The sequence below is a fragment of the Oreochromis niloticus genome, linkage group LG8 (genome assembly GCF_001858045.2).
Source record: "Oreochromis niloticus isolate F11D_XX linkage group LG8, O_niloticus_UMD_NMBU, whole genome shotgun sequence".
Lineage (NCBI taxonomy): Eukaryota > Metazoa > Chordata > Actinopteri > Cichliformes > Cichlidae > Oreochromis > Oreochromis niloticus.
This window is the reverse complement of record NC_031973.2, coordinates 10,261,000-10,283,869: the sequence shown is the minus strand read 5'-3', so window position 1 is coordinate 10,283,869 and position 22,870 is coordinate 10,261,000. Positions and strand designations below refer to the sequence as shown.

General features: G+C 38.9%; 1 protein-coding gene across 5 annotated transcripts in view; it reads right to left on the bottom strand.

Annotated features, from left to right (window-relative positions):
* Positions 1-22,870, bottom strand: part of LOC100707262 (melanopsin-A) — a 62,411-nt gene that overhangs the window by 17,256 nt on the left and 22,285 nt on the right. For 2 of the 5 annotated variants that reach the window (XM_013269416.2, XM_005471435.2), the window contains exons 2-7: positions 11,765-11,901; positions 11,482-11,615; positions 5,740-5,943; positions 3,559-3,730; positions 3,161-3,322; positions 2,278-2,385 (exon numbers count right to left, since the gene is read on the bottom strand). In XM_013269416.2, coding sequence (XP_013124870.1) covers positions 2,278-2,385; positions 3,161-3,322; positions 3,559-3,730; positions 5,740-5,943; positions 11,482-11,615; positions 11,765-11,895 — 911 coding nt within the window. In that variant the 5' untranslated portion in view covers positions 11,896-11,901. Of the gene's footprint in view, positions 1-2,277; positions 2,386-3,160; positions 3,323-3,558; positions 3,731-5,739; positions 5,944-11,481; positions 11,662-11,764; positions 11,902-17,991; positions 18,328-22,870 lie in introns of those variants that run through there. The other 3 variants (XM_003441754.5, XM_005471434.4, XM_013269417.2) reach the window with 3 other exon arrangements.

Sequence of the window (22,870 nt, the reverse complement as noted above, 5' to 3'; positions counted from 1 at the left end):
AGGAGGTAGTGCAGGTCATCTACTAATTGGAAAGTTAGTAATTCCAAAAGTTCCAAAATACAAGGATATTTGCTGCCAAATGTCCTTGTACTACTGCCAAAAACAAAAGTAAGTGCATCGTGTACATGAAAGTGTAGCCTTCTAATGAATATTATCAGAATTTTTCCCCAGTTGATTATATAAATTCACAATGTTTTTCTTTAAAAATTCTATTTTTACAAAAATTTGAAGTCATTTGCATTCTTTTTCATTGTTCATATCTTTTACTGATTTTGAATTTCTGCTTTTACCATCCCACAAATCAGAAAATATGGGCAAAAGTCTGAAAAATAGGTTTTGAACTGAAATGTTCTACAGATCACGCCCTGAGTAACATATGTCCAAATCCCTCCAAATTGTTATTGCATCGGACTTTCTTGTGGGATCAGTGTGTATGTGTGTGTGTGAGTGTCATGTGTTGCAGGAGGTTGCAGGAGGTGCCGAACACCTGGCCAGTGTTCTGCAGGGATATTTAAAGCCTGCTTCTGTAGCTTTGGGCTCCTGCTGCTCCTCTTCTTCACTCCTGTGACAGTGACTGTGCTGTCTTTGCAACACATCAGCCTTTTTGATTCTTTTTGAGTTATGATTTTAGTTGCTTTTGCACATACATCCCATACAACATGCTTAGCAGCCCATCCAAGCACCATTTCACACCACTGCTACAGACATAACCAGGTTTGCCACCTACTTTAAAACATCTTTGCTATCCATATTCAGGTGGTAGTGTGACTCCCTTCCTTGCCTGTCTAACCGGTCGTAACACAATATTACCTTTTCTAAATCTTGCATTCATAAAAGCTGTTTTGGTTTCAAGCTTTGGATGCTACAGAGATTTGTAAATTAAAGAAGATTTGTAGCTTGTTCGCAATTTTTTATATTAGAATGTGATTAAAGGAGTGCAAAGCAGTCACTGGGAGTGTCATGCGCCTCTGTGCGATGGCACATTTACCCTCTGGTTATTGTATTTGATCATCTTTATTAACCTGCTTTCTAGCACTCTCTGTTTCATGCACAGTAATGATTATCTATGAAGACTCATCTGCTTGCATATGAAGTCAGGATGGCGTGTCTCTCTGCTCTCACATTGGCCTCTTTTAACTTCAGCTGCTTAGTGCAGTTTTTTAAAGTTCAACATTCTACTGAGTTGAATGTTGCGGGTAGCACTGTTTTCAGTTTTAATTTCATTAGTTTGGTTTATTAACACAAGTTTAGATAAGACAATTTAATCGACTCACACACTGGGTGGGTGGCCTTCAACCTTCTTTTGTTTGTTTGTTTGTTTCTGGAGCTCCAATCTCCTTTATTTGTGTTTTTTATTTTTGTTTTTGTATTCTTCAAAATTCTTTGAACTGTAGAAACTTTGTGACATCTTATATGCTGGGCTCCTGAGAGATTTGAAGATTTTTGGGGGCTGATCCTTCGTTTCAAACCTAGGACCTCTCACACCCCAAGCTAAAATTATAGCCTTTTAATATAATTGAAGAACAATGAAACCTTATTCTGATATCCTGTAAACCACACATGTTAATCATTCTGTGGTTGTGCCATCAGTGGTTGAAGCTACACAGTGAAACCTGTGGGTGCTGTGGGTCTTAACACCCAAGTTCAGCAGAGCCTCATCGGCATCAGTTAAAGTATCAACTACTGAGCAACCTCTTCACTAAAACTGATCAGATGTAACTGACTATAGACCGAGGAAACACATCCCAGCCATTTATATGGGTGACAATGACAAACCTGGCAACACAGTATCAATTATGCACACATGCAGAGAGAGCAATACCACATTTGACACACTCTCAAACCAAATAAAATGAAATATTTACTTGGAGAGATAACTAACATGAGCATGGAAGCAGCTAAATTTGTTCTTTAAAAAAGTCAGAGCCTGGGGGGGAGGCAGAGAGACAACATGAACCTTTACTGAAGTACTTCAAAATGATTCTTTTCCATCTTTTCTTTACTTCCTCTGTATAACCATTATACTTCTCTGTCACACTGCTTTATTATTCCTTTTTGTAGTTTGATTTTTTCTTTCTTTTCTTACATTCTTACTGTGGTGTGCCATTGTGTACATACTGAAGCTGCAAAAAGCTTTTTACTTTTATGTCCTTAATTATTATTCTGACACCTTGTGTAACGTCTGCTTATTCATCGCTGTTGTGTGCGAGGAGATTAAGAAAGAACATTGTATTTTTTAACTGTTACTGCAGCTTAACACTTGAGTGTAGGTCCTACCTGTATTTAGGATGTGTTATGGCGTATATGATGGGGTTGTGGATAGCTGATGCTTTGGCGATCACAGCGGGAACAGAGTTCATATAAGGAGTTAACAAGTCTGCATACCTGAGAGAGAGAGGGAGAGAGAGATGAGACAGATGGTGGCAGGAAGAAAAATGAGACAAGGAAATGAGACACATTTGTGTGACAAGGGCATGGTTTTCTTGTGCAGTATTAGTGCAGAGACACAGGACTGGGACACACAGCTGGGCTTGCATTTAGTGCTGAATTCATCCCTCACTTCACCCGACCATTTTCTTAACTGCTTGTTCAGCCAGGGTCACGGTGGGCTGGAGGCTATACTTCAGGTGACACTGGGACAATGATGGGGTACTTCTTGGCCAGGCAGCACAGTCCATCGCAAAAGAACAGGCAGCAGTTCTTGTTCTTTACAGGTAGTTGTGTTACTGGCTACCTGATAAATCCAGTATCCAGCCTTTCCTAGTTTCTTATTGGTCTACCAAGTCTTGAGAGACATATGGTGGTTTGGAACAAATCTACTTAAAAAACAAACGTTTGGTTCTGTCATGCATGTGTATTGATGAATACTCTGTTCTAGGTAATCCATTACGGGAGTTTACTCCCTATAGGAATATTGACAGTCTTGTTACGACTAAAACCACACAGCCAGCTTAAAATGGAGAAATAGACAAATAGCTTTTGGCTGAAACAGCTTTAATGGCATCTTCAATCATAAACTCAATACTTTATTGTGAGTCAAACACCCAAAAAGTGTCAAACTTTGGTGGTTTTTCGTCCTCATGGAGAATTTTAGATGTCACTGGACTGTGAAAAAAGATGTCTCTTTAGCAGACTCTGACACACACACTTGTGCACTTACCCAGCAAATGCAGTGAGGGCTGTGCAGGAATAAGGGGCCCAGGAGATGACAAACAGCAGGATGACGATGAGTGCAATTTTAGCCATCCTCCATTCGCTCCTCATTTTATGGAACCTCTTTGCAGAGTCTCTGGTCCCCTCGCAATTGATCTTTGTTATCGCCCTGTGATGCACAGACACGCCCACCACCAGTAAAAATTGTTGTCGAAAGCCGTTGTCTATAATATAATATAGTTTGTAATTTTATTGTAATAACAGACCCTCGTTTGTAATTCATTTTTATGGCTAACTTGTTGATATTCACACAGCTGTGGGAGTGTGTCACAGGAGTCTAGAAGACCTTTGAGAAAAATAGCCATAAATGGCATCGATGTGCGTGTGTGCATGAACAGTACCAACCGCGTTGTGTGTCGAATGGCTCTGAAGATGCAGCAATAGCAGAAAATGATGACAAAGAGAGGGATGAAGAAGACAAAGGTGAAGAGCAGCATGGTGTAGGAGCGGACAGAAGGGGTGAACGTCATGTAGTCCCAGGAACAAGATGTCATCAGACCCTCCGGGACGTAGGCACCTTTGGGAGGACATAAACTCTTTTGGTCATTTTCCACATCATTAAATCTGACATTTTTCTCCTGCCTCTTTGCTCCTGAAAAGTCTTTGACTTCATACTTCTGCATTTTGAACATGTTTGTGCCTACTACTTCAATAAAGGGCTGTCGGTAGAGCCTGTGAGTCTTGTATGAATGGAATACACTATATGGCCAACCTTTTACCACATTGATTTATTTTGTCTATTCACTGGACTGAAAAATGGAAGAAAACACTGTTTTATATAAGATGTATGGAAGGAAATCCATCCTATAACTGCTAAACTCCTAAACAACCTTGAAGACAATGGATGAAAGAGCCAATAACCTTTGAAAATACAGGTAACAAATCATAGATAGGGAATACATGTACAGAATTGAGCTGCATTACTGGTTTGTACTGTGTATGTAATTATCCTGTATCACTGTTTATTGGAGTCACTGAGATATTTCTTTGAAATCCTGAAGAGGTTTTTCTTGCCATTGTTAGTGGGGCTTTCCATTGATTGTCACTCCCTGAGACTAGGCTTGAATACATAAAATGACCATAGCTTCTTAAGAATGCATTACATACCAATGGAAAAACAATTAAGAGCCTTGCCATGGTATACGCACTCCCTGGTGGTGGTGACACTGGATAAAGAATGAGTTAATGCACATTCAAGTCAAACACATCTCCCCTGTGGTTCCATTGTTTTTGGCACATGGTCCAAAAGCACCTTTATTTTTAATCATACAGTATTAGTTACACGTTCGATTTCACTTTTATTTCCAGCCATGGTTATGGTTATGATTAGGCTTAATAAGAAGTATAAGCCTAGTATAAGAAGTAGATTTTAATTTAAAACCTTTAACCTTTTCAGAAAAAGCTTGGATTTATAGAGATTAAGAAAAGGGAGAAGGCTTTCATGGTGCTGCCATGTAACCCATTATGTACTACCACCATGGAATCCTTTGTGGAGGCGACATCATGCTGTGACAGGCTATGTAAGTGTCTAAATCTTACTATTGTATGCATTTGTTTGGGTTTGTTTTTTTTTCTTACCCTACACCTCTATTAATCATAATTGCTAGCTGTATTTTGTTGTATTAATCAGTCCTCCCACACTTTCTGGACAGGCCTAAGCTTAAGTGTCTATGATTTTAATAATGTAGACTTGCTCTTCATGAGTTGCAGCAGTTGCTTTCACAGCTGGAGTTGTACTTTGTGATACTTGAACAAGATGTGGACATAAATACCCCTCCCCTAAATCAAACACAGTACAGGAAAAGCTAATATGAGAGAGATGGCTCAAACACGGCTCTGTGGTGGTACGCACAGCTTTGCAGACCATTGTCTACATGTGTAGTTGTTTACTCTCACCATGTGGCCATGTCACACCATACTTCTGCTTGGGATGTTGTTGGGCCTAGTCAGAGAAGTTATATGCAAAGAGCTAAAATAGTGAAACAGCGTGCTAAAAACAGTGGATAGTGTCCACCATCTGTGCTTCTCATGTTGAACTTTTTGTCTTAGATTTTTTTCTTCATTCTTCTCTTGTTTGTATTGAACTCCACTGTTGCCCCTTTTTCTTGTTATGGTCCACTTCTCAACCAGTCAGCATTTAACCTTTGCATACCTTAATCAATGTTAAGGTGTCAGGTCCTTGCATATTTGCATTGGTAGCATACCCCCTTGTGTGTACTCTGCAAATGCTAGTACCTACACAAACAGATGCAAATGTGGTACCATAAAAAGTGTAAACACTGTTCCATTATCATATCCATCAAGTGTTTTAATGATTCACGTGAAATGTTCATTTTTTTCCATGCTGAAAAGGCAAACCAAGATCTCTTTGAAATAATGTCGCACTTTTCATCAGGAAATAGAAACGCTGGCATTAGTTAGATCAGTTAGAAATAAGTACCTAGACAGAGATTCAAAAACTATATTGCTATATCACACTGATAATCATTATTAAACGTCCAGGTCACTGAATAAAATTGTACTCACTCCAGCCAAAGAAGGGCGGCAAACTCCAGCCCATTGAATAGAGCCAGGCAACAGCCACAGTGGTGAATGCTTTCTTACGAGACATCACCCCGAGGGAAGCCAGAGGCCTGGTGATCACCACGTACCGGTCCACTGCAATCACCATCAGTGTCATCATACTGCAGATACCGAAGAGAGCTCCACAGAAGGCGTACAGCTCACAACCTGGGTAGGCGATGTAAACAGAGAGTAAGAAGAAATGCTCACGTTGATACTGATCACATCTGATTGAACAATGACAAATTGTAGTAAAAACTACACTGATGGCAGACAAAGTGGTTAACTCTCTAACTCTAGTTAGGTTTAGCTTTCTATTCCTAAGGGGAACTTTTTTGCTGGCTGACCATTTGAGATCTATGCTTCATAGTCTATACAACTGCACTGTAAGAAATTCTTAGAGTCAAGTGACAAAAACTGCATTCTTCCAATAACCACTTGAGGCTTGCTCCCTGTTGAAATTCCCAGCTATTAATAATCCAAAAAGCATAGTACAAGTAGGAAAAGAGCTAAGAGCTCTGCAACTTCATAACATTTAAAGTGTTCAATTCCTTTTTTATGTATGTATAGCACCAATTTGCAACAAAAGTTCCTTCACAGTGCTTTATGTTATATAGACCCTATAGAGAACCCTATGAAGAAGAACTTGGCAACAGTGGGAAGAAAGAACTTCCACATCTGAGTGAATGCCTTTATAACTCATGACTTTAAACTGTGTTAAGTCTCCAAGTTATCAACCCAGCCATGAGGGCTGCAAACAGATGTGCTCCTCGTGACGGTCTCAAGGCAGAATAAATGGAGAGAGTTGCATCAGGAAGAACATTTGGTATAAAATAATTGCCAAATCAAAAATAGGCATTATCATCCAGGCATTATTGTGTTAACTATGACCGACACCAGTGCTGTTGACCAGCAAGGTGTTGTAACTAGGATACTGCTGAGTAAAGAGAAAGAGGAGACAGCGTGTTTGAAGGCAGGCTGGAGGAAAAAAGGAAGAGCACAGGGAAGGTTTATGGATGCAGTGAAGGAGGACATGCAGAGTGTATGAAGGAATAGGGTGAGATGGAGGCAGGTGATTGACTGGTGACGGAGCAGGTGAAAGATGAAGAATAAGGTCTTAGAGGTCGCTATGACTAACAAGTGGATACCAACACAAGCACCAATAGGTAGTAAGGGAACTTCACAAACCAGTGGTTAACATCATGGTGGCTATTTCCATCTTTTATGTACAGTTTATTGTCAGCGTTAACATGAACTTCATTGACATATTTTTTTATCCTTTTTTTCAACTATCTTGCTAAAAAAAGCCCCAAAACAGTTTATTTAAATAATTTGATTGGCACTCAATTTCACGCTACATTTCGAAGTATAATGAGATAAATGAGATATGAAATGCTGGAAAAGAGCTCTAGGTTAGCGATTACAGTTAACATCATTTGCAGACAAGTGTATGTGATAGATTAGAAATTAGAGAAAATGTGAGGGAAATAGAAAGCAGGGAGTGTGAAATCTAATGTTTATATAATTAAGAATGTGTAATAATATTTTAACATACTCTGTCTTTTTTTAGAGAGACACATTGTTGGCATATTTCCATTTAATGTATCCATGAGGAAATCTAATAGATACACTTGTGGAAATATATTCATGCAGATAGACACGCATGACAAACGACAAGCAGTCACTCATCATTTCATCAGCCGTTTTTCCCTCCAGGCTGTAGTTTTGTAATTACCATTGACCTGTCGCACGTCATATAATCACAACACCAAGTCACTGCTTCCAAGCACATAACAAACTCTGCAGTGTGTTGGCTTTGTGATGAAACTCAAACAAATGCAGGCGATTAAGGTAGTTTAATATAGTGTACATCAACACATCTGTGTGTGTGCGTGTGTTCAAAAGCCAAAGTTACTGAAGCTAATAAATTCCAGACTGGTTCACAATAAACAGCAGATGTTTTCTGAAGAAGAACAATATTTTTAAGTCCTGTGGCATTTGCTGTAACAACAATGCTCAGAGCACGGTGAAGTCCAAATGCTTTATAAGTGGGGAAAAAAATTAATGACATTGTTTTTATGCAAAATGTGAAGATATGCAATAAAAACAGACATTTAAATCTAAAAATAAATAATAAAAATTGTCATTTGCATATGGTAGATAAGGTAAAGTTAAACTACAACTTCCAGTGAGTATCCAGAAGAAGAAAAAGTATGGCGTGTGAAAGCATCAGATTCGTTAGAACCAAGGTGGACAAATAAATACATTCAACAATTTTAAATGCTGAATAATCTATGATTTCTAAAATGTTTTGCAGTGTTTGGAATTAGGCTGGAGCTCATTTAATAATGGCATCTTGTGATACTTAATCTTTATCCATTTTCTTTGCCGCTTCACCAAATAATGTTGCAGGTGTGCGGTAGCCAATCCCTGCTGATACTGGGCGACAGCCAAGGAACACCCATCAGTCAATCATAAGGCTTTCACAGAGCGAGAGAGACGACAATTCACTCTAACAACCAGCCAGCAGTCCATCAAATGTAAAGCCTGCCTGCTTTGAATTTCACTTAATTTGTTCTTCTTGTTTTCATTTGATTTTTTTCCCCCCAGCAGCTTATTTTATATCACAGAATACTCAAATCAAAAAAATACCATCAGTTAGGTTTTTATATTTCTCATATTTGAGACCCTGAATTCATTCATTCGTTCATAAAGACATGCCACACACCAGTAAAAGCTATTAAATTGATAACAAGAAACAGAAAAGCCTTGATAGCTGTATGGGATCAGTCTTTGTGAAGCAGTTTTAAACTTCAGGTGATAGCTACATAGCCCTAAACTATAGCTACTGTACACCCAGACTTGTGGGTAAATGTGTTAAAAATACCACCCAGTTTGAATGTTATCGATCTCTTGACTGACACAAGTAGGTGGTCTCCTACAATCTTGTGAAAAACCAAGAACACCCCGTGATTTAGCTGAAACACCTTTAACAGCAATAACTTGAAGTGATTGTTTTCTGTATGACTTTATTAATCTCTCACATCGCTGGTAAGGAATTTTAGCCCATTTGTTTTCATGGGGTTTGCATTTGTCTTTGCACTGCTCTCTTAAAGTTCTGCCACAACACTTCAGCCTGGTTACTGGTGCTGACTGTTAACTGTTATGACCAAACATAATTACTTTGGTATCATCTGTCCAAACAACATTGAAGACTTGTGGTTTGCTTAGTGGCAAACACTCAGCATGTTATCATGTGCAAGAAATTAAATGTGCTATTGTTCCTAACATTTTGAATGTTGCATTTGAAAGCTTGTCAAAGAATGTGTGTCAAATATAAACCTACTGGAATAATATGGGTAACTTCAACCTGCTGTGGTCTTCTAGTAAATTAAATCAAATCTATGTGACATCATTTCATCAGTGGGAGAGTGCCTCACAGCAAGGAGGTGCAGCAGCTGGCTGGGGTCACATTATCCATGGGCCTGTGTGGGTTCCTCCTGCTTGTTAGGCACATTGGTTACTCAATGTCTGTCTCTCTATCTTAGATCTATCTTAGTGATAGACTAGTGAGCTGTCCAGGGAGTACCCTGCCTCTCAGCCTAGGATGGGCAGGGTACCACATTGCTACCCTGACAAGCGGTTAAGAAAATGAATTAATAGATGACATCATTTCATTGTATATAATTGTTGCCTGAACTGGTCACTAAAGTTTATTCTTTGGGGAAAATCAATGTCCCTGCAATAGACAGACTGACAGATCATCCAGCTTACCTCCTAAAACTGCCACTCACAGAGTCCCTACAGCAGAGGCTGGCAACCCATGGCTCTTTAGCAGCTAAAGAGCCACATGCAGCTTGCAAACAACACATTAGAATAAGGGCTAACCTTAACGCTATTAATACATGTACTGTATGTATTAATTTAACTTCTCCCAATTACATCTGTCATGCATCTGCCCTAAGGAAAAATTCCATTATTAATTACTGTATTGAGATTTGTTTTTTAAAGGTACAGTGTGTAACATCTTGCCACTAGATGTCAGTACATTACAGATTGCAGCCAAAATAAAAACAGCTTTCTTACCTCTCCCAGTTCAAATGCATAATCCTAGGTACGGTGTTTTCTGTGGGACGAACACCTCTAGCCACTGTTCATCTGCAGTGAGTGTAGGTTTTTGGGCCGCTGTTTACCTCAGCTATCAATATGTATTTAGGTCTATTTACTTTGGAGGAGACTATAAAACCTTTTGAAAGCGATCTGATATGAAAGCAATCTGATAAGAGCTGATGTATCACTTGTGACCAATGACACCGATCCTGAGATGAGTTGTTGAGTATATTTGACACTGTTAGCCAGCTGATGGACTGATGATGAAATTCAGCAAATAAACTCTCAATGATGTGAGAATGTAATCAAATTGTTTATGTGTTTATCAGAGGGAAAGTGTAATTTTTTAGGACACTCAAGCCTAACATTAGCTTGTATATTTTCTTTAGCTTACAACATGCTGTTGTTGTTTAGCTGGCTTGTTGTTAGCCCTCTGCTGACAATAAGTAATTGCAAAAATATTGGGACAAATAAGCATGTTCATGCACATTGGCATGTCTTAAAACCCTGATTTAAATTCAAGAGATGAGGCTTAAGGTGACGAGAAAGAGGATGAGGAAGAAGAGAGTGCATTGGTGGAGGAGGAAACAACCATGATGAGAAAGCGATGATGAAACTATACATGTAAAAATGTCAAAAACTCATATACAGTTTAACAGAGCTATCTGTAATCTTTAAAATAAAATAAACCTATGAAGTGTTCAATGTATGTGATCGATTCTCTAGCCACACACATAAAACATGATAACCAAAAATGTCAACCTCACTATATTTAAGATGATGGGGCAACATTTTGGCTTCGATAAACAGGTACCTACTCATATGTATTTTTAATGGATTAATCTAATTTTTTTTTTTTTTTTAGAACACATTAGGTTTAATTTCACATGAATATTCTATTCATGTGAAATTATCTTAAAAATGACTTACTGCACCTTAAAAAAAGGAAAAACATCATAAATTGCAAGACTCGCCTGGTTTACTTCTTTTTTTTTTAAACTTCATAATCTGAATCTTGTTCTGTGTTTTACAAAGGATAACTGGGTGGGAGGATGGCCATGGCTAGAATTAAAAAAAAGGAAGCAAACGACCTCCTGCGGTAACCACAGCTGAGACTTGAGCTCCAGCTCTGACAGCCATTGGCTGTCTTCATCAAGGTCAGGACACCTCCTGAAGGCGCCTCGACTACCAGTGTTTGATCAGTGGAGTGTGTTGCCTCTTTAAAAACCTCTCCATCTCTGTTCCCAATACGGCGTCTGCTAATGAATGATACCTCCCTCTGAATGCATTCATGTAAAACACGCTATCATCCTTCACATCTGATTATGAGTAACCCTATCGCACAGTGTTTTTTTTATTTTAAACTGTGACAGAAAAGCGATCATACAGGGTGACAGCTGTGTTTCTGTGTGTGTATCTGTGTGAAATATTCATTGAACTGTATGTCACAATGAAAAGGTTAAGGTTACAGGTGGAATTCAAAGTGTGCGTGCCCGCACATATAAAAGACTGTTTAGAGTCTGTAAAGTCTGTAAGTGCAACATGTTACGTAACTGAGTTAAAAATGTTAAGCTTTGTATGTGCACAGTGTTGTACCTTTCTTCCCAAAGATCCAGTGTTTGTGCATGCTGGTAATGAAGAAGATGGGCGTCTGCGTGAGACACATGAGGAAGTCTGTGACTGCCAGATTAATAATGAAAATGTTGGATGGTGTCCGCAGGCTTCGGCTCCTGCATACAAACATACAGCTGTTGAATTGCTGTCATGCTTAATGAACTGTGAATAAACAAGTCACAACGTATTCTATTATCAGAGAGATATGCAAAAGTAACTGTAGGACATTTATTTAAACCAGTCACATAAGTAGAAAAACAAATACCTGCAAAAAGCATATATGACCAGGAAGTTTCCCAGCAAGCCTGTGATGCCTACAGCAAAGATGACAACACCAATAGTGTAGTGAGCGTGGTCTGGGACATCTACGGTTGGAAATGGGTAGTCTCTGACCATGGAACCCTGCAACAGGACAACAGGAAGCAATTGATTTCAATTCTATGCTGATTTAAAAGACCAGAAAAATCTGTATAGGCAATTTTCCCCAGAATAAAAAATCTAAAAACTGCAAAAGAAAAGGAAAATAATAATTATTGTAGTAAATAGGATAATTCAAATCTCATTAAATCTTAAATGGAGAGGAATTAGAAGCTTGCAGTGGAAAGGAAAATGCGCAGAATACAGTATTTTTGGTACGACCACCTGTGTTTTGTAACACAGGCTGAAATCTCTAAAGCTTTCTGTTCATTTCTTTAAGAAGTCTTCACGAACAGTTGTCAAGGCTACTTGAAGGACAAAGCTCTTCTTTGGATGTTGGCTGCCTTTTGTTCCATTCTCTGTCAAGACGATCCCACAGTGCTTCAGTAATGTTTAGGTCCGGGCTCTGAAGTGGCCACGCTTGACTGATAGTGTTGTATTGTGTACGTGTGTTTTTCTTCTCTTTTTTTTTTTTTATCCAGGTATACTTTTACTGCATTGGTAGAAAGTCATTGTCATGTTGAAAAATGAAGCCATTACGCTGTATTGCGTGGTTGATCAAAATTTTGTTGTACCCTTTTTTGTTCACAATTACATAGATTTTGACAAAGCTCCCCAAACCACTGATTGAAATGCAGCCACACACCATGACAGAGCTTCCAGCGTTTTTTACATATAACTGCAGACACGCAGTGTACATATTGGCAACAATTTGGACTAAATATTTATTCAAATTATTGATTTTTATTGATAAAAAGTCCAGTCCTTATGTAATTTGGCATATCTCTGTCTTTTCTCCCTTTTCGCCTTTTTAAAGACTGACTTCTTGACAATGTCCCTTTTACTGAAATCTTTTCTTTTGAGACTTCAGTGAACAGTAGATGGATCAGCTGAGGGGCCAGATATCTGCTGTTAAGTCTTTGCTGGATGTTTTTCCTATTTCTTAACAACATGACTTTTAGATGCTGTTCACCTGCTGTAGGTAGTTTTCTTCTTCTTCTTCTTTTGTACTCCACTTGTCTAGTTTCCTCCATTTTTTAAAGAACACACTGGACACCATGCTGACATATGCAGCGAAAGGGAATTATCTTTCTGGTGCAAAAATACAACTTTATGCCTGTTGAACTGTTACCGTTTGCAGATTAAGGAACCAAATGCAGACATAGGAGACAGGTGGAATAAACAAAAAGCACGACTTCATTGGTGGATAAAAGTTCAATAATGAAGTCCATAAACACAAAGTCCTATAAATCCAGCAAGAAAAGTGACACAAAGTAGCACACTGGGAGACTAAACAGATGACTAAACAAAGGACTAAATAAAGGACAAAAGGAAGAAGTATTTATGTATTATTATTATCTATTTATAGTCACACAGAAAGAGCTAATCAAGGGAATGAACCACAGCTGAGAGGAAACAAGACACAGGTGCACACAGTCAACACAGTCTCAGAGGAAGATGTGAGACTGAGTACAATACACAAGAAAACTACACAGCAAAGTGAAACAGGAGGTAAGTAACAATAACTAAATCAAGAATCAATAAATCATGTTCAATTTCTTCTATTGATTGCTCCTTATATAACTTTAATATAACCAGAACTGAAACTAAGAACCCAAAATGGCTGAATCACAGACCACGAGACAAATTACTATATCTTTGCTATTTATGATAGATTCAACCTGATAGTGTTTGGGCTCCTTGGAAGGAAAATAAAGAAATGAAAAGGGACTCAAGACTTTTGCACAGTACTGTGCATGCAGCATTATGGGTTTTTGGTCAAATCCATGATTCAGTTCATCCTTCGGTTGGCTAGGATTTGGTCAGTACTAAGTACCTTAACTGATAACATTGCATTTGCACTAATTAGCAGGCAAATTTGTCAGTGCATCTCCCACATTGGGTGCACTTTTAACGAGATGAAATCTTGTTACACTTGCTAAACTTCAGCGCTCTGCAGGGCTGCAGAATTTGTGCAGTTTTGTGTAAGAAGCCCTTTTATCTATATTAAAATACATTACATTGAGACCTAAGATTTAAAGTAAAATAAGAAGAATCAACTCAAAGAAAGTGCCACAAATGTATCCCTAAAAGATGTACTTAGTTATATTCAGCCACTGCACTTGCCATTTCAAATGAACTGAAATAAACCAAGGTTGGGTTTTGGGTTTTTTTGGGGGGGGTTTTACCTCAGAAGAAGAAGTTGCGTGTTAATGAAAGGTTTTCATTTGACAGCACCTTATTTTTTCTGAGACGCTGTTTCACCTGAGAGCACACAGCTTCACTTCAGAATTCATATCAGAAATCCTTACACACTCGCCTGCATGAACACTTCCCTTTTGACTCTCCCTGTGTTTCTTTTAGACAGATGCACACCCACCCACACACATATGCACACAGTCCCCAGAACTACCTCTGCTGAACTAAATCTTCCTCAGCTGCCCTACCGGTCAACTGGAACACGCATATCTTTTTCATTAATCCTGGATGCCACATTTAAGTGTGCATCTGTTTTTTTCTGCTTATTTGACATCTGTTTCAGCTGTGTTTTGTTTCTTTTTTTTGCAGAGTCACAAGCTCTCATTTTTAAATGGAGGAACAGTAGAGTGAGAAAATTGAGGCACAGTTATGGAGGCTAATGAGTGAAAATGTGGTGGGGATGTATGGTTTAAAAGCAGATGAAGTTTGTATGCATGCATGTGGAAAGTAAACACAGTCCCAATCTGACGCTGTCATGAGGGATGTGTTGGATAACACAGTTCAGTTTTTCCCTGCTGGATCTGCTTCTCCTCCATGGCCACTGATGATTCTCGATCTGCATAATTTCTCACCTTCCTGACTTTTCCTATAAATCTCTCAATCACTCCTTTCTTTCCCTCTGATGTCCTCTGATGTCACCATTCTTCCAGTTTGAGCAGCTTAGGACCAGATTAATGCCGATCACATGACAAGGAGGAAAGAAGGGAACAGCGAGCTGCATAGCACGGAAGTCTCCTCGTCCTCTATGCATTTTCCTGCGAGACTTGCAGATAAAATGTTATCTTTATACTCTCAATAGTTCGTATATGTCTGTGAACGCATACTAAAGCCAGACGCACCAGCATCGCTGAGTTTTTCCTCATCTCTGGAAAACAGCTAATACAAATGTAGTGGTCTAGTGACTGTTTAATTAACGGTGAGATAAGGCAGGCAAAGAAAAATAAATGGAGTGAAGCATAAAATTAAGATAAGGGATAGATGAGATTGTGAGAGACAGATCGAAGAAGAGGAACACGAAGAAGAAGAATTATAGAAGGAGTTGAATCTGAATGAAATTAAGACATTTTTTTGTTTTTAATAATAATAAAAAAAATAAGAAGAACATAGATGCTCATATTTATATCAGTATTTGTTTTATTCTGATTGGGTGCCCCGTGCAAACAAAATGTTTGAACAGCAGGTGGGTGGGGCTGCTGTGCTCACAGACAGAGCTGTGTGCTCCAGATGACCATATTAGGGATATCCCCTCTCTTTGACAATGAGCCAAGAGTAGAACAAACTGAGCTCTAAAGCGTGAGCTTTTGGCTCACACAGATTAATTACAAATGCTAACCTCATTTTTGAAGATTTGTTTAGTTTGAAAATGTGAAGTTGTAACAGTCTGTACTGACAAAAATAAGAAAAAGCACTGTAGGTCCCTTTTAAATTTGTGTAAACATAAAGAGTTTTCAAGCTCAGTATCCTCCCCACACACATGCACAAGCACTGATGAATCTGTGTGCAAAAATTATTAAATCAACATCCCTCTGATGCAGCCATATATGATCAACATAACTGCAGGAGATTCTATGCAAAAAATGTAAACATTGCAAAAGCGTTAATAAAATAAATTGAATTATTAATTCAAATGAGTGTAATTTTTTTTTATTAAAAACAATCCTGTAGCCACTCAAATATCAGTGAGCTGTAGATTTCTGCACTTATTAGAAAATAGGAAGCATCTCTTGTATTTAAATAGGATCTTATAGTCAGTTCTATACAATAATTTTATCTTTAATCAAGAGCCTTTGATGCTTTTGTTTAGCACTTCAGAAAAACAGTATTGGCATAATCCCTTAAAACATTTTTTCTGTGAGTAAAATATCTCATTCATATTGTGGTATAAGATGAAATCTGGTTGTCAGGAATTAATAAGAGATCACCCAAGAAAATTAGTTATTGGATTTTGTTTGCACTGATGTCAGTTGCAGTGAACATTCACAACTGACCAACAGGCTGCTACAAGGAACGTCCATCCAGTTTTTAAAAAATATGTTAATGTTGTATATTTGCACAATTAAAACCTCATATTCTGGATTTACTCTATGGCTTAGTTGACTTAACTTTAATCATGTCCTGTCACTCCCATGTCTACAGAATGCAAACATAAACAACTAATCATTAACTGCTATCCAGCAGCCTATTCTGTCTCTTTTAAGTGGTAATGGCCTTTTTTCCTTCAGTTGTTCCGAGGCTTAACGGGATTGATAAATGTTGCAGTAACTGCTCAGCTGATTATCTGCTCACTGAATCTGCCACACCTCAAGAGCAAGTTGTTAATCAGCCTATCAGTATGTTGGCAGAGAAAAGGTTCTCTGCATCTTCAGAGGCAAACTATTGTGTTTACCAGGTATCAGAACACGATTACAAAAGGTCACCCACTGGCTCATGCTCTATCACAGTCTCCTTTTTAAGACACAAATCCACATGCACGTATCATATCAGCGCTCACACGAGCTGTGCTCAAATGTATGTGCATCCATGCGCACTAACATACATGGACATTTTAAACTGGCTCATGTCCTTTTAGAGATTGTGGATTAGATAGATAATTAACAAAATGCCACAAACAGTGGAAAGAAGAAAAGAGAATCCTAGAGAGGAACATCAAAATGAAAACCACATTTTTATCCGGAGTAGAAGATCCCATCTGTTTCTCCAGAAGCCACCCCCAGGCACGGCTCTGTTATCAGCTTTCCCCAGCACTCCCATGAACACCAGACCACAAAAATACAGTGGTTAAAGCCTGCAAGTCTGAGCTTCAAAGTCAGAATCCAAACTATACCATTCCCACTTGTTGAACTACATCCACTGTATCGCTTCACCCATGTGTTTCTCAGTACAGCTTTAAATCTCCTTTTATAAATCATTCTTAGTCAAGGTCGAAATGGGCTCATGTGGGGCAAAGTTAAGGAGTATCTTGTGTTCTATATTCAGTACACACAGAGACGATCACAATGCTACACATCTGTTTATCTGGGATTTCTTGAAGTAAATTAATCCTACTCTGAATCAGAGAGGGAGACAAAGAGAAATAGAATCTGATATATCCTTGAGGCTAGGTAAGACTTTCCAGCTTGACAATAACTGGAAATACGGCAACAGGAGGATGACAGCGTGGTGTGCACGACTTTGATTTAAAACAAATTTCTAAAGTAATTACAAGAAAACAATTAAAATCACTTATGGGTTTGCTTCCATGTGCCTCTGTGCAGACAGAATTTACGAAAAAACAGTAAAGTTAAGTCACCTGGAATATTAAAGAACTGTTATTAGTTATTAAGTGGATGATGTCCCTGCAAACTGGTATATGAGGACTATTATAAGAAAACTACACGCGGAGCAGGTTTAAATTGATTCACGCTCTCACCACAGAAGTTAAACATAACTACACCCACAGCATCTCTTTACAGGCTCAGCAGAGCAAGTCAGAGAATCACCGGTGATGACGGGATTTGCGCTGCGCTCCTGCTTTCATTCAGGTCCCGCGCTGAATGAACTGAGCGCAGATACGCATGCATGGGGAGGATGCCGCGATTCATTCATTCACAGAGAGGTGACACCTCGCGCGCTCTCACTCTCAAACATCTCACGTTTTCTGAATGAAAGAAAAAAAATAGCGAGTTCCTTTGTCCGTTTTTTCCCCATTTGGGTGGGTTGGTTCACATTTTCGCCTCCTTTACGCATCGATGCAACGCGCAGGGGCTCTCCAGTACAGTCGAGGCATAGTCATTTAAACAAGAAAGGAGAAATCAAGAGTTGTGGCGCGATACTTACAGTTGTAGCCATCGATGAAAGCTCCAGGGACCGGCGAGGGCTGATGGAGGTGATATTCCAGGGTGCACGGGAAGTCGGGTCCGGTGTCGGGAACCCCGGTCCAATTAGGAGCTTAGAATCCATTAAAGATCCAAGGTGGTTGATGGAAAAAATAAAGATGTGTGTGTGATAAAAGTGGAATTGTCAACTGCTGATTCTATATATGAGGTGGTCTAAGAGTCTAAGTGGCCAGTCATTATTCCCACCCTGCTTTCATATCCCACTCTAACAGAAATGTGCTGTTAGACAGCAGCTGTTGATAGGGTGGGAAAGACCTGCTCTCTCTCTATCTGTGCGTGTGTCTCGCCCAATCCCTTCCCGGGATTGCCTCGGAGTGTGTCAGTGGGTCTGCATATGTACAGGAACACAAGCGGGCTTTTGTGTTTGTTTGTTTATTTAACTTCGAGGAATGAGTGAAGCAGTGTTTCTCCAGATTTGCCTATTTGCACAGCTTCTCTTTCTACTCCCTCCCGGGTTGGAATTATAATATGTTGTTTCTACTGGTAAGAGTTAAAGTAAGAAAAAACAAAAAGAAGAGTTATTTACTGCCTCCTCCACATATGGCGTTGGATGGTCATTTATTGATTTTCTTGTTGGATAGAACCAAGTTTTATGTTGTCTAGCTACAGCTCGCAAAATACATGCATTTAGGCAATATTAAGTAATTATCTGTATCTGTATACATTATCTGTATTTATTTAGTTGCTGAGAAATGATTTATTGTGAATGAGAGGTGCATTTTGAGTGCCTCTGTGAAGAAAGGTCGGGGTCACCCAACTGCAAACACTAAAGAATGAAGGGATACATGAATTGATGAGGAAAAGAAAAATGTATTTGGGGTGATCTTGTCAGATTTTCAGTCTAATGTTTTCAGTCTAATGTTGTTGAAGTGCAATAAAAAACACACAAAAATGAAGTATTAAAGAAATATGATGACTTAGAGAGATTTTGGGACTGCCTCTTAATCTTCTCATTTTTGTGTCCAATCTTGGTGAAAATCACACTTGGAATTGTTTGGATTTACTGGCTGGTTGGCTTCCTGTAAGTACATTCCTGTGCATTTGGGAAATGGTGAACTAAGTACTTGTATTGTGTCATTAGCCTACTTAACTATGAGTCAGCGATCATTGTTTCAATAGATATTTGTAAATTCTAATTTTATCAGGAAAGCTATTGGAGGCTTGGTCTGTGGTTGCTTCAGTCTCTTCATTGAAGCCTTTTAGCTTTATTTTGAGTCGGCACTTACTAATTTCACTAAAAGAGTTGTTGTTCAAGTCTTGAGCTGAAAGATGATGAAGCCAGTGCGGAAGCCCCAAAAGCTGCAGTTTGTCCAATGGCCATTTGAGGGTAGCTCTAAAAGTAGGTGCATCCACACAAAGTATAACAATAAAATGCCCAACTAACATTTAAACCAGTCTTGATCTCTGTAAATAGTTTCTCCCTGAGTGTAATTGTTAAGCTTTGTGCATGGCTGCCACTGTGGCAACACCTAGCTGTCTACTAGGATTGGCTTCTGCTAATTCAAGTCACTGAACTGTACCACTCAGCTGCAGTTACTTGTGCTTTTGGGATCATTTTACTGGAATTATTATACATTATAGAGACAATATGTGATTTTTGGTGTGTGCACTGCACCCATATAGTTTAGCCAGTGGCATTGACTGGGCAAGCAAAGCAAGCAGTGCTTGTCCAGTGACATCTAGTAGTAGACATAAGTTAAAAACAAAGTGAAAGAAATCTCTGTCCTTCCATATCAAACAGCATTCTTCCACACATGCTTCTCTCATTGCCTGTTTGCGGCATCTATTAAATTATTAATATCTTGTGACCAAAGTTGAATATTCGCTCTGCAAGTAAACAGGCGCTTTGTGATTTATCACCTTAACAAATATGTTTCTTATTACTAACACGTGTCATGCAGAGGAATTAGAGTATGAAAAAGGTTTTAATAAATCCTTTACCAGATTAACAAAGAAAGCTTTGATGATGGAGTGGGGATGACTCCTGCCATGTCTGTCTGGCGCAGCTGCCACCATGGTCAGTAGTGCTAGTCACACCTCAGATGCACAGTATGAACCAACATGGTGGTGGACAAATGCCAGTTTTGAGGCTTTAAAATGCGGCATCTAGAAATCAACAAGTGATGCTAATTGTTTTTATAAGATCTGGTGTTCTACCACTGTTGCAATGTTTGGTTTATCTTCCATTTGTTGGTGGTATCAGGGTCTACCTTATGAGTCATGACAAATAGTAGGAAAGACGTATCACCAAAATTTACCAATTCATTACCCAAAACAAGAAAAAAGCAGAAGCCTTAATAACTTTATGCAGTGTGTTCATTAGTGTTGCAGTGTGCTAAATGAGTTAAATGAGTGTTCGAATGTTCAGCATATGGTGTTGTGAACAGTGTTGGTCAAGTTACTTGAAAAAAGTAATCAGTAACTAATTACTGATTACTTCCCCCAAAAAGTAATCCTGTTACTTTACTGATTACTTATTTTCAAAAGTAATTAATTACTTAGTTACTTAGTTACTTTTTAAAAACACAATTTACAACCTGAATAGGTGATAAAGCGATAGATCTTTCAGCCCAATTCTACTTTTTCTGCATAATCCATCATACAAAATGTAATCAAATGGAAAAGTCTCTTTTTAAAACTTGTTTTATTAGTTTTAATCTTTTAACTTTATGCATCAAGCAAAAATTAAATTATATGCAACATTCTCTGACTGCAAGAAATTTGTTTAACATTTAAACCTATTTTCTGCACATTCCAGCACTAAAATATTTTTTTGTGTTTACACTCACTCTTTCAAATAGATGCAAGTAAAACACAGCAGAAAATAAATAAAGTCAAAGACTAGTTGCTCTATTTTCACCTGTAAAGCAGGACCGGGGTAGGCGGAGGTTTACCCTGGTGCAGGTGTGCCGCAGCGGTCAGTGGAAGACTCCGCGAGTTTCTCTGTGAATTTCCCATTACAGTCGTAGCGCACTCGCCGCTTGCTTGGAAGTTAAGGGGGTTTTTTTTCGCTGTAAAAAGAAGTTTTCTTCCCACGCACAACGGATGCTAATGTTTTTGTCACTTTTTATGGAATCAAACTCAAAATAAGGTCAGTACTTCCACGCTTTAAACGCTGCACGCTCATACTCTCTCCCGTACTTGATATATTATCCATTGTTGATCTGCAGACAGCTGTTGTCACGAACGTCGCACTCGCTTACGTCACTGTCATGAGACGTTCTGGCAAAAAACTCACGGTTTTAGTAACGCAGTAACGCAGCGTTCCTACGGGAAAGTAACGGTAATCTAATTACCGTTTTTGCAATGGTAATCCCTTACATTACTCGTTACTTGAAAAAAGTAATCGGATTACAGTAACGCGTTACTTGTAACGCGTTACTGCCCATCTCTGGTTGTGAAGTATTACTAGCTGCACTAATTAACTCTTCCTATCAAGATCCTGCAAGACAACGTTTAAGGACAAACAGGCAGAAGCATAGAGCAGGATCAGCGAAGGCAGAGGGCTATTACACTGGACAGAGTGAGCAAAAACTGTATAAACCAAAGTATCTGTAAGATCAGTTTTTAGATATTCATAATAGCTGATAAATATGGAAGCCAAAATTTAGATTGCTCAACACCAAAATGTAACAGTTGTGGTACTAATGGGAAGACAGATGAGGCTCTGAGAAAGGTCAGGGGTGCACTGATTTGTCTGTCTTATGACTTCTGGGAAGGTAATGTTGGTTAGCAGTGATACTACAGCAGTAGAGACCGATACTTTTACCATGCAGGAGCGTGTTTGGTCTCGTCTGCACCAGCTCCGGGGTGAACAATAAAGCATTCATTTCATCTCTGCTGATCCAAGATGACATTTAGGGGAAAAGAGTTTCTGGACAGGGAAATGGAAGAGGCACTCATTGATACAGCAGAAGAAAAATGTTGAGAAATTCGTATAAACTCTTGAGTGTTTCTACCAGTTCCTCTGCAAAGTGTTCATGTGAAATCCTTCCTGCCTTTGTTCTCCTTACCCCAACTGCCCTTTTTGCCTTTGGACTTGTTTTTGATTTTTTAGCACATTAAGGCAGACTAAATCCTGCCCCTATAACCCATTTTAACATTTATATAACAGTCTCTGCTGCGGTCTTTACTTTTCAACAATAACATGTTGCTAAAGCCCTTTAATGCTCTATAATACACCATAAGTGCCCCTTTAACTGTCTTAACCCTACTTAAGTTAACTCCCCTCTGTTACACAACAATCTTGTATGTGAAGAGTACGTACCACCTCTCTCGGGTCGGACCTCTGTGGCTTGAGGGCATCATGCTTTATACATTTCTGTATCTTTCTTTGCAACCAAGTGTCCACACACATTCATACAACATACGAGTTTAGGGTTTCAAGATGTTTAAACATTTTACTTCTGTCTTCTTCACTTTGCACTGAACTTTCTAACAAATAAACTCATCCTTCCTGAATACTTGCTGTTTATTTTGATTTTATGTGTGCCGTGTGTATCTATGAGAGTGTATTTGAGGCCCTCTGGCAGCTGTAACACCCACAGAATCATTGGTCCCATGATTCAGAGTACTGGCTGATATTAAGAGGATCAGAATGTGGGTCTGGACTCACACAACAGTAGCATTATACAAATAACACATTTAATACACAGGCCTTAACAGTACCACTCTGTGTGGCATGATCCTTGCCCTTCCTCCCTCTCTTGCTCAGTCCTGCTCAGGTTGTACAGGTTATTTTTTCTCCACGTCATCCATTAGGCTCCTCACATGCAAAATTAATTAGGTTACATTAAAATGACCTGGTTTTAGATCAGGCA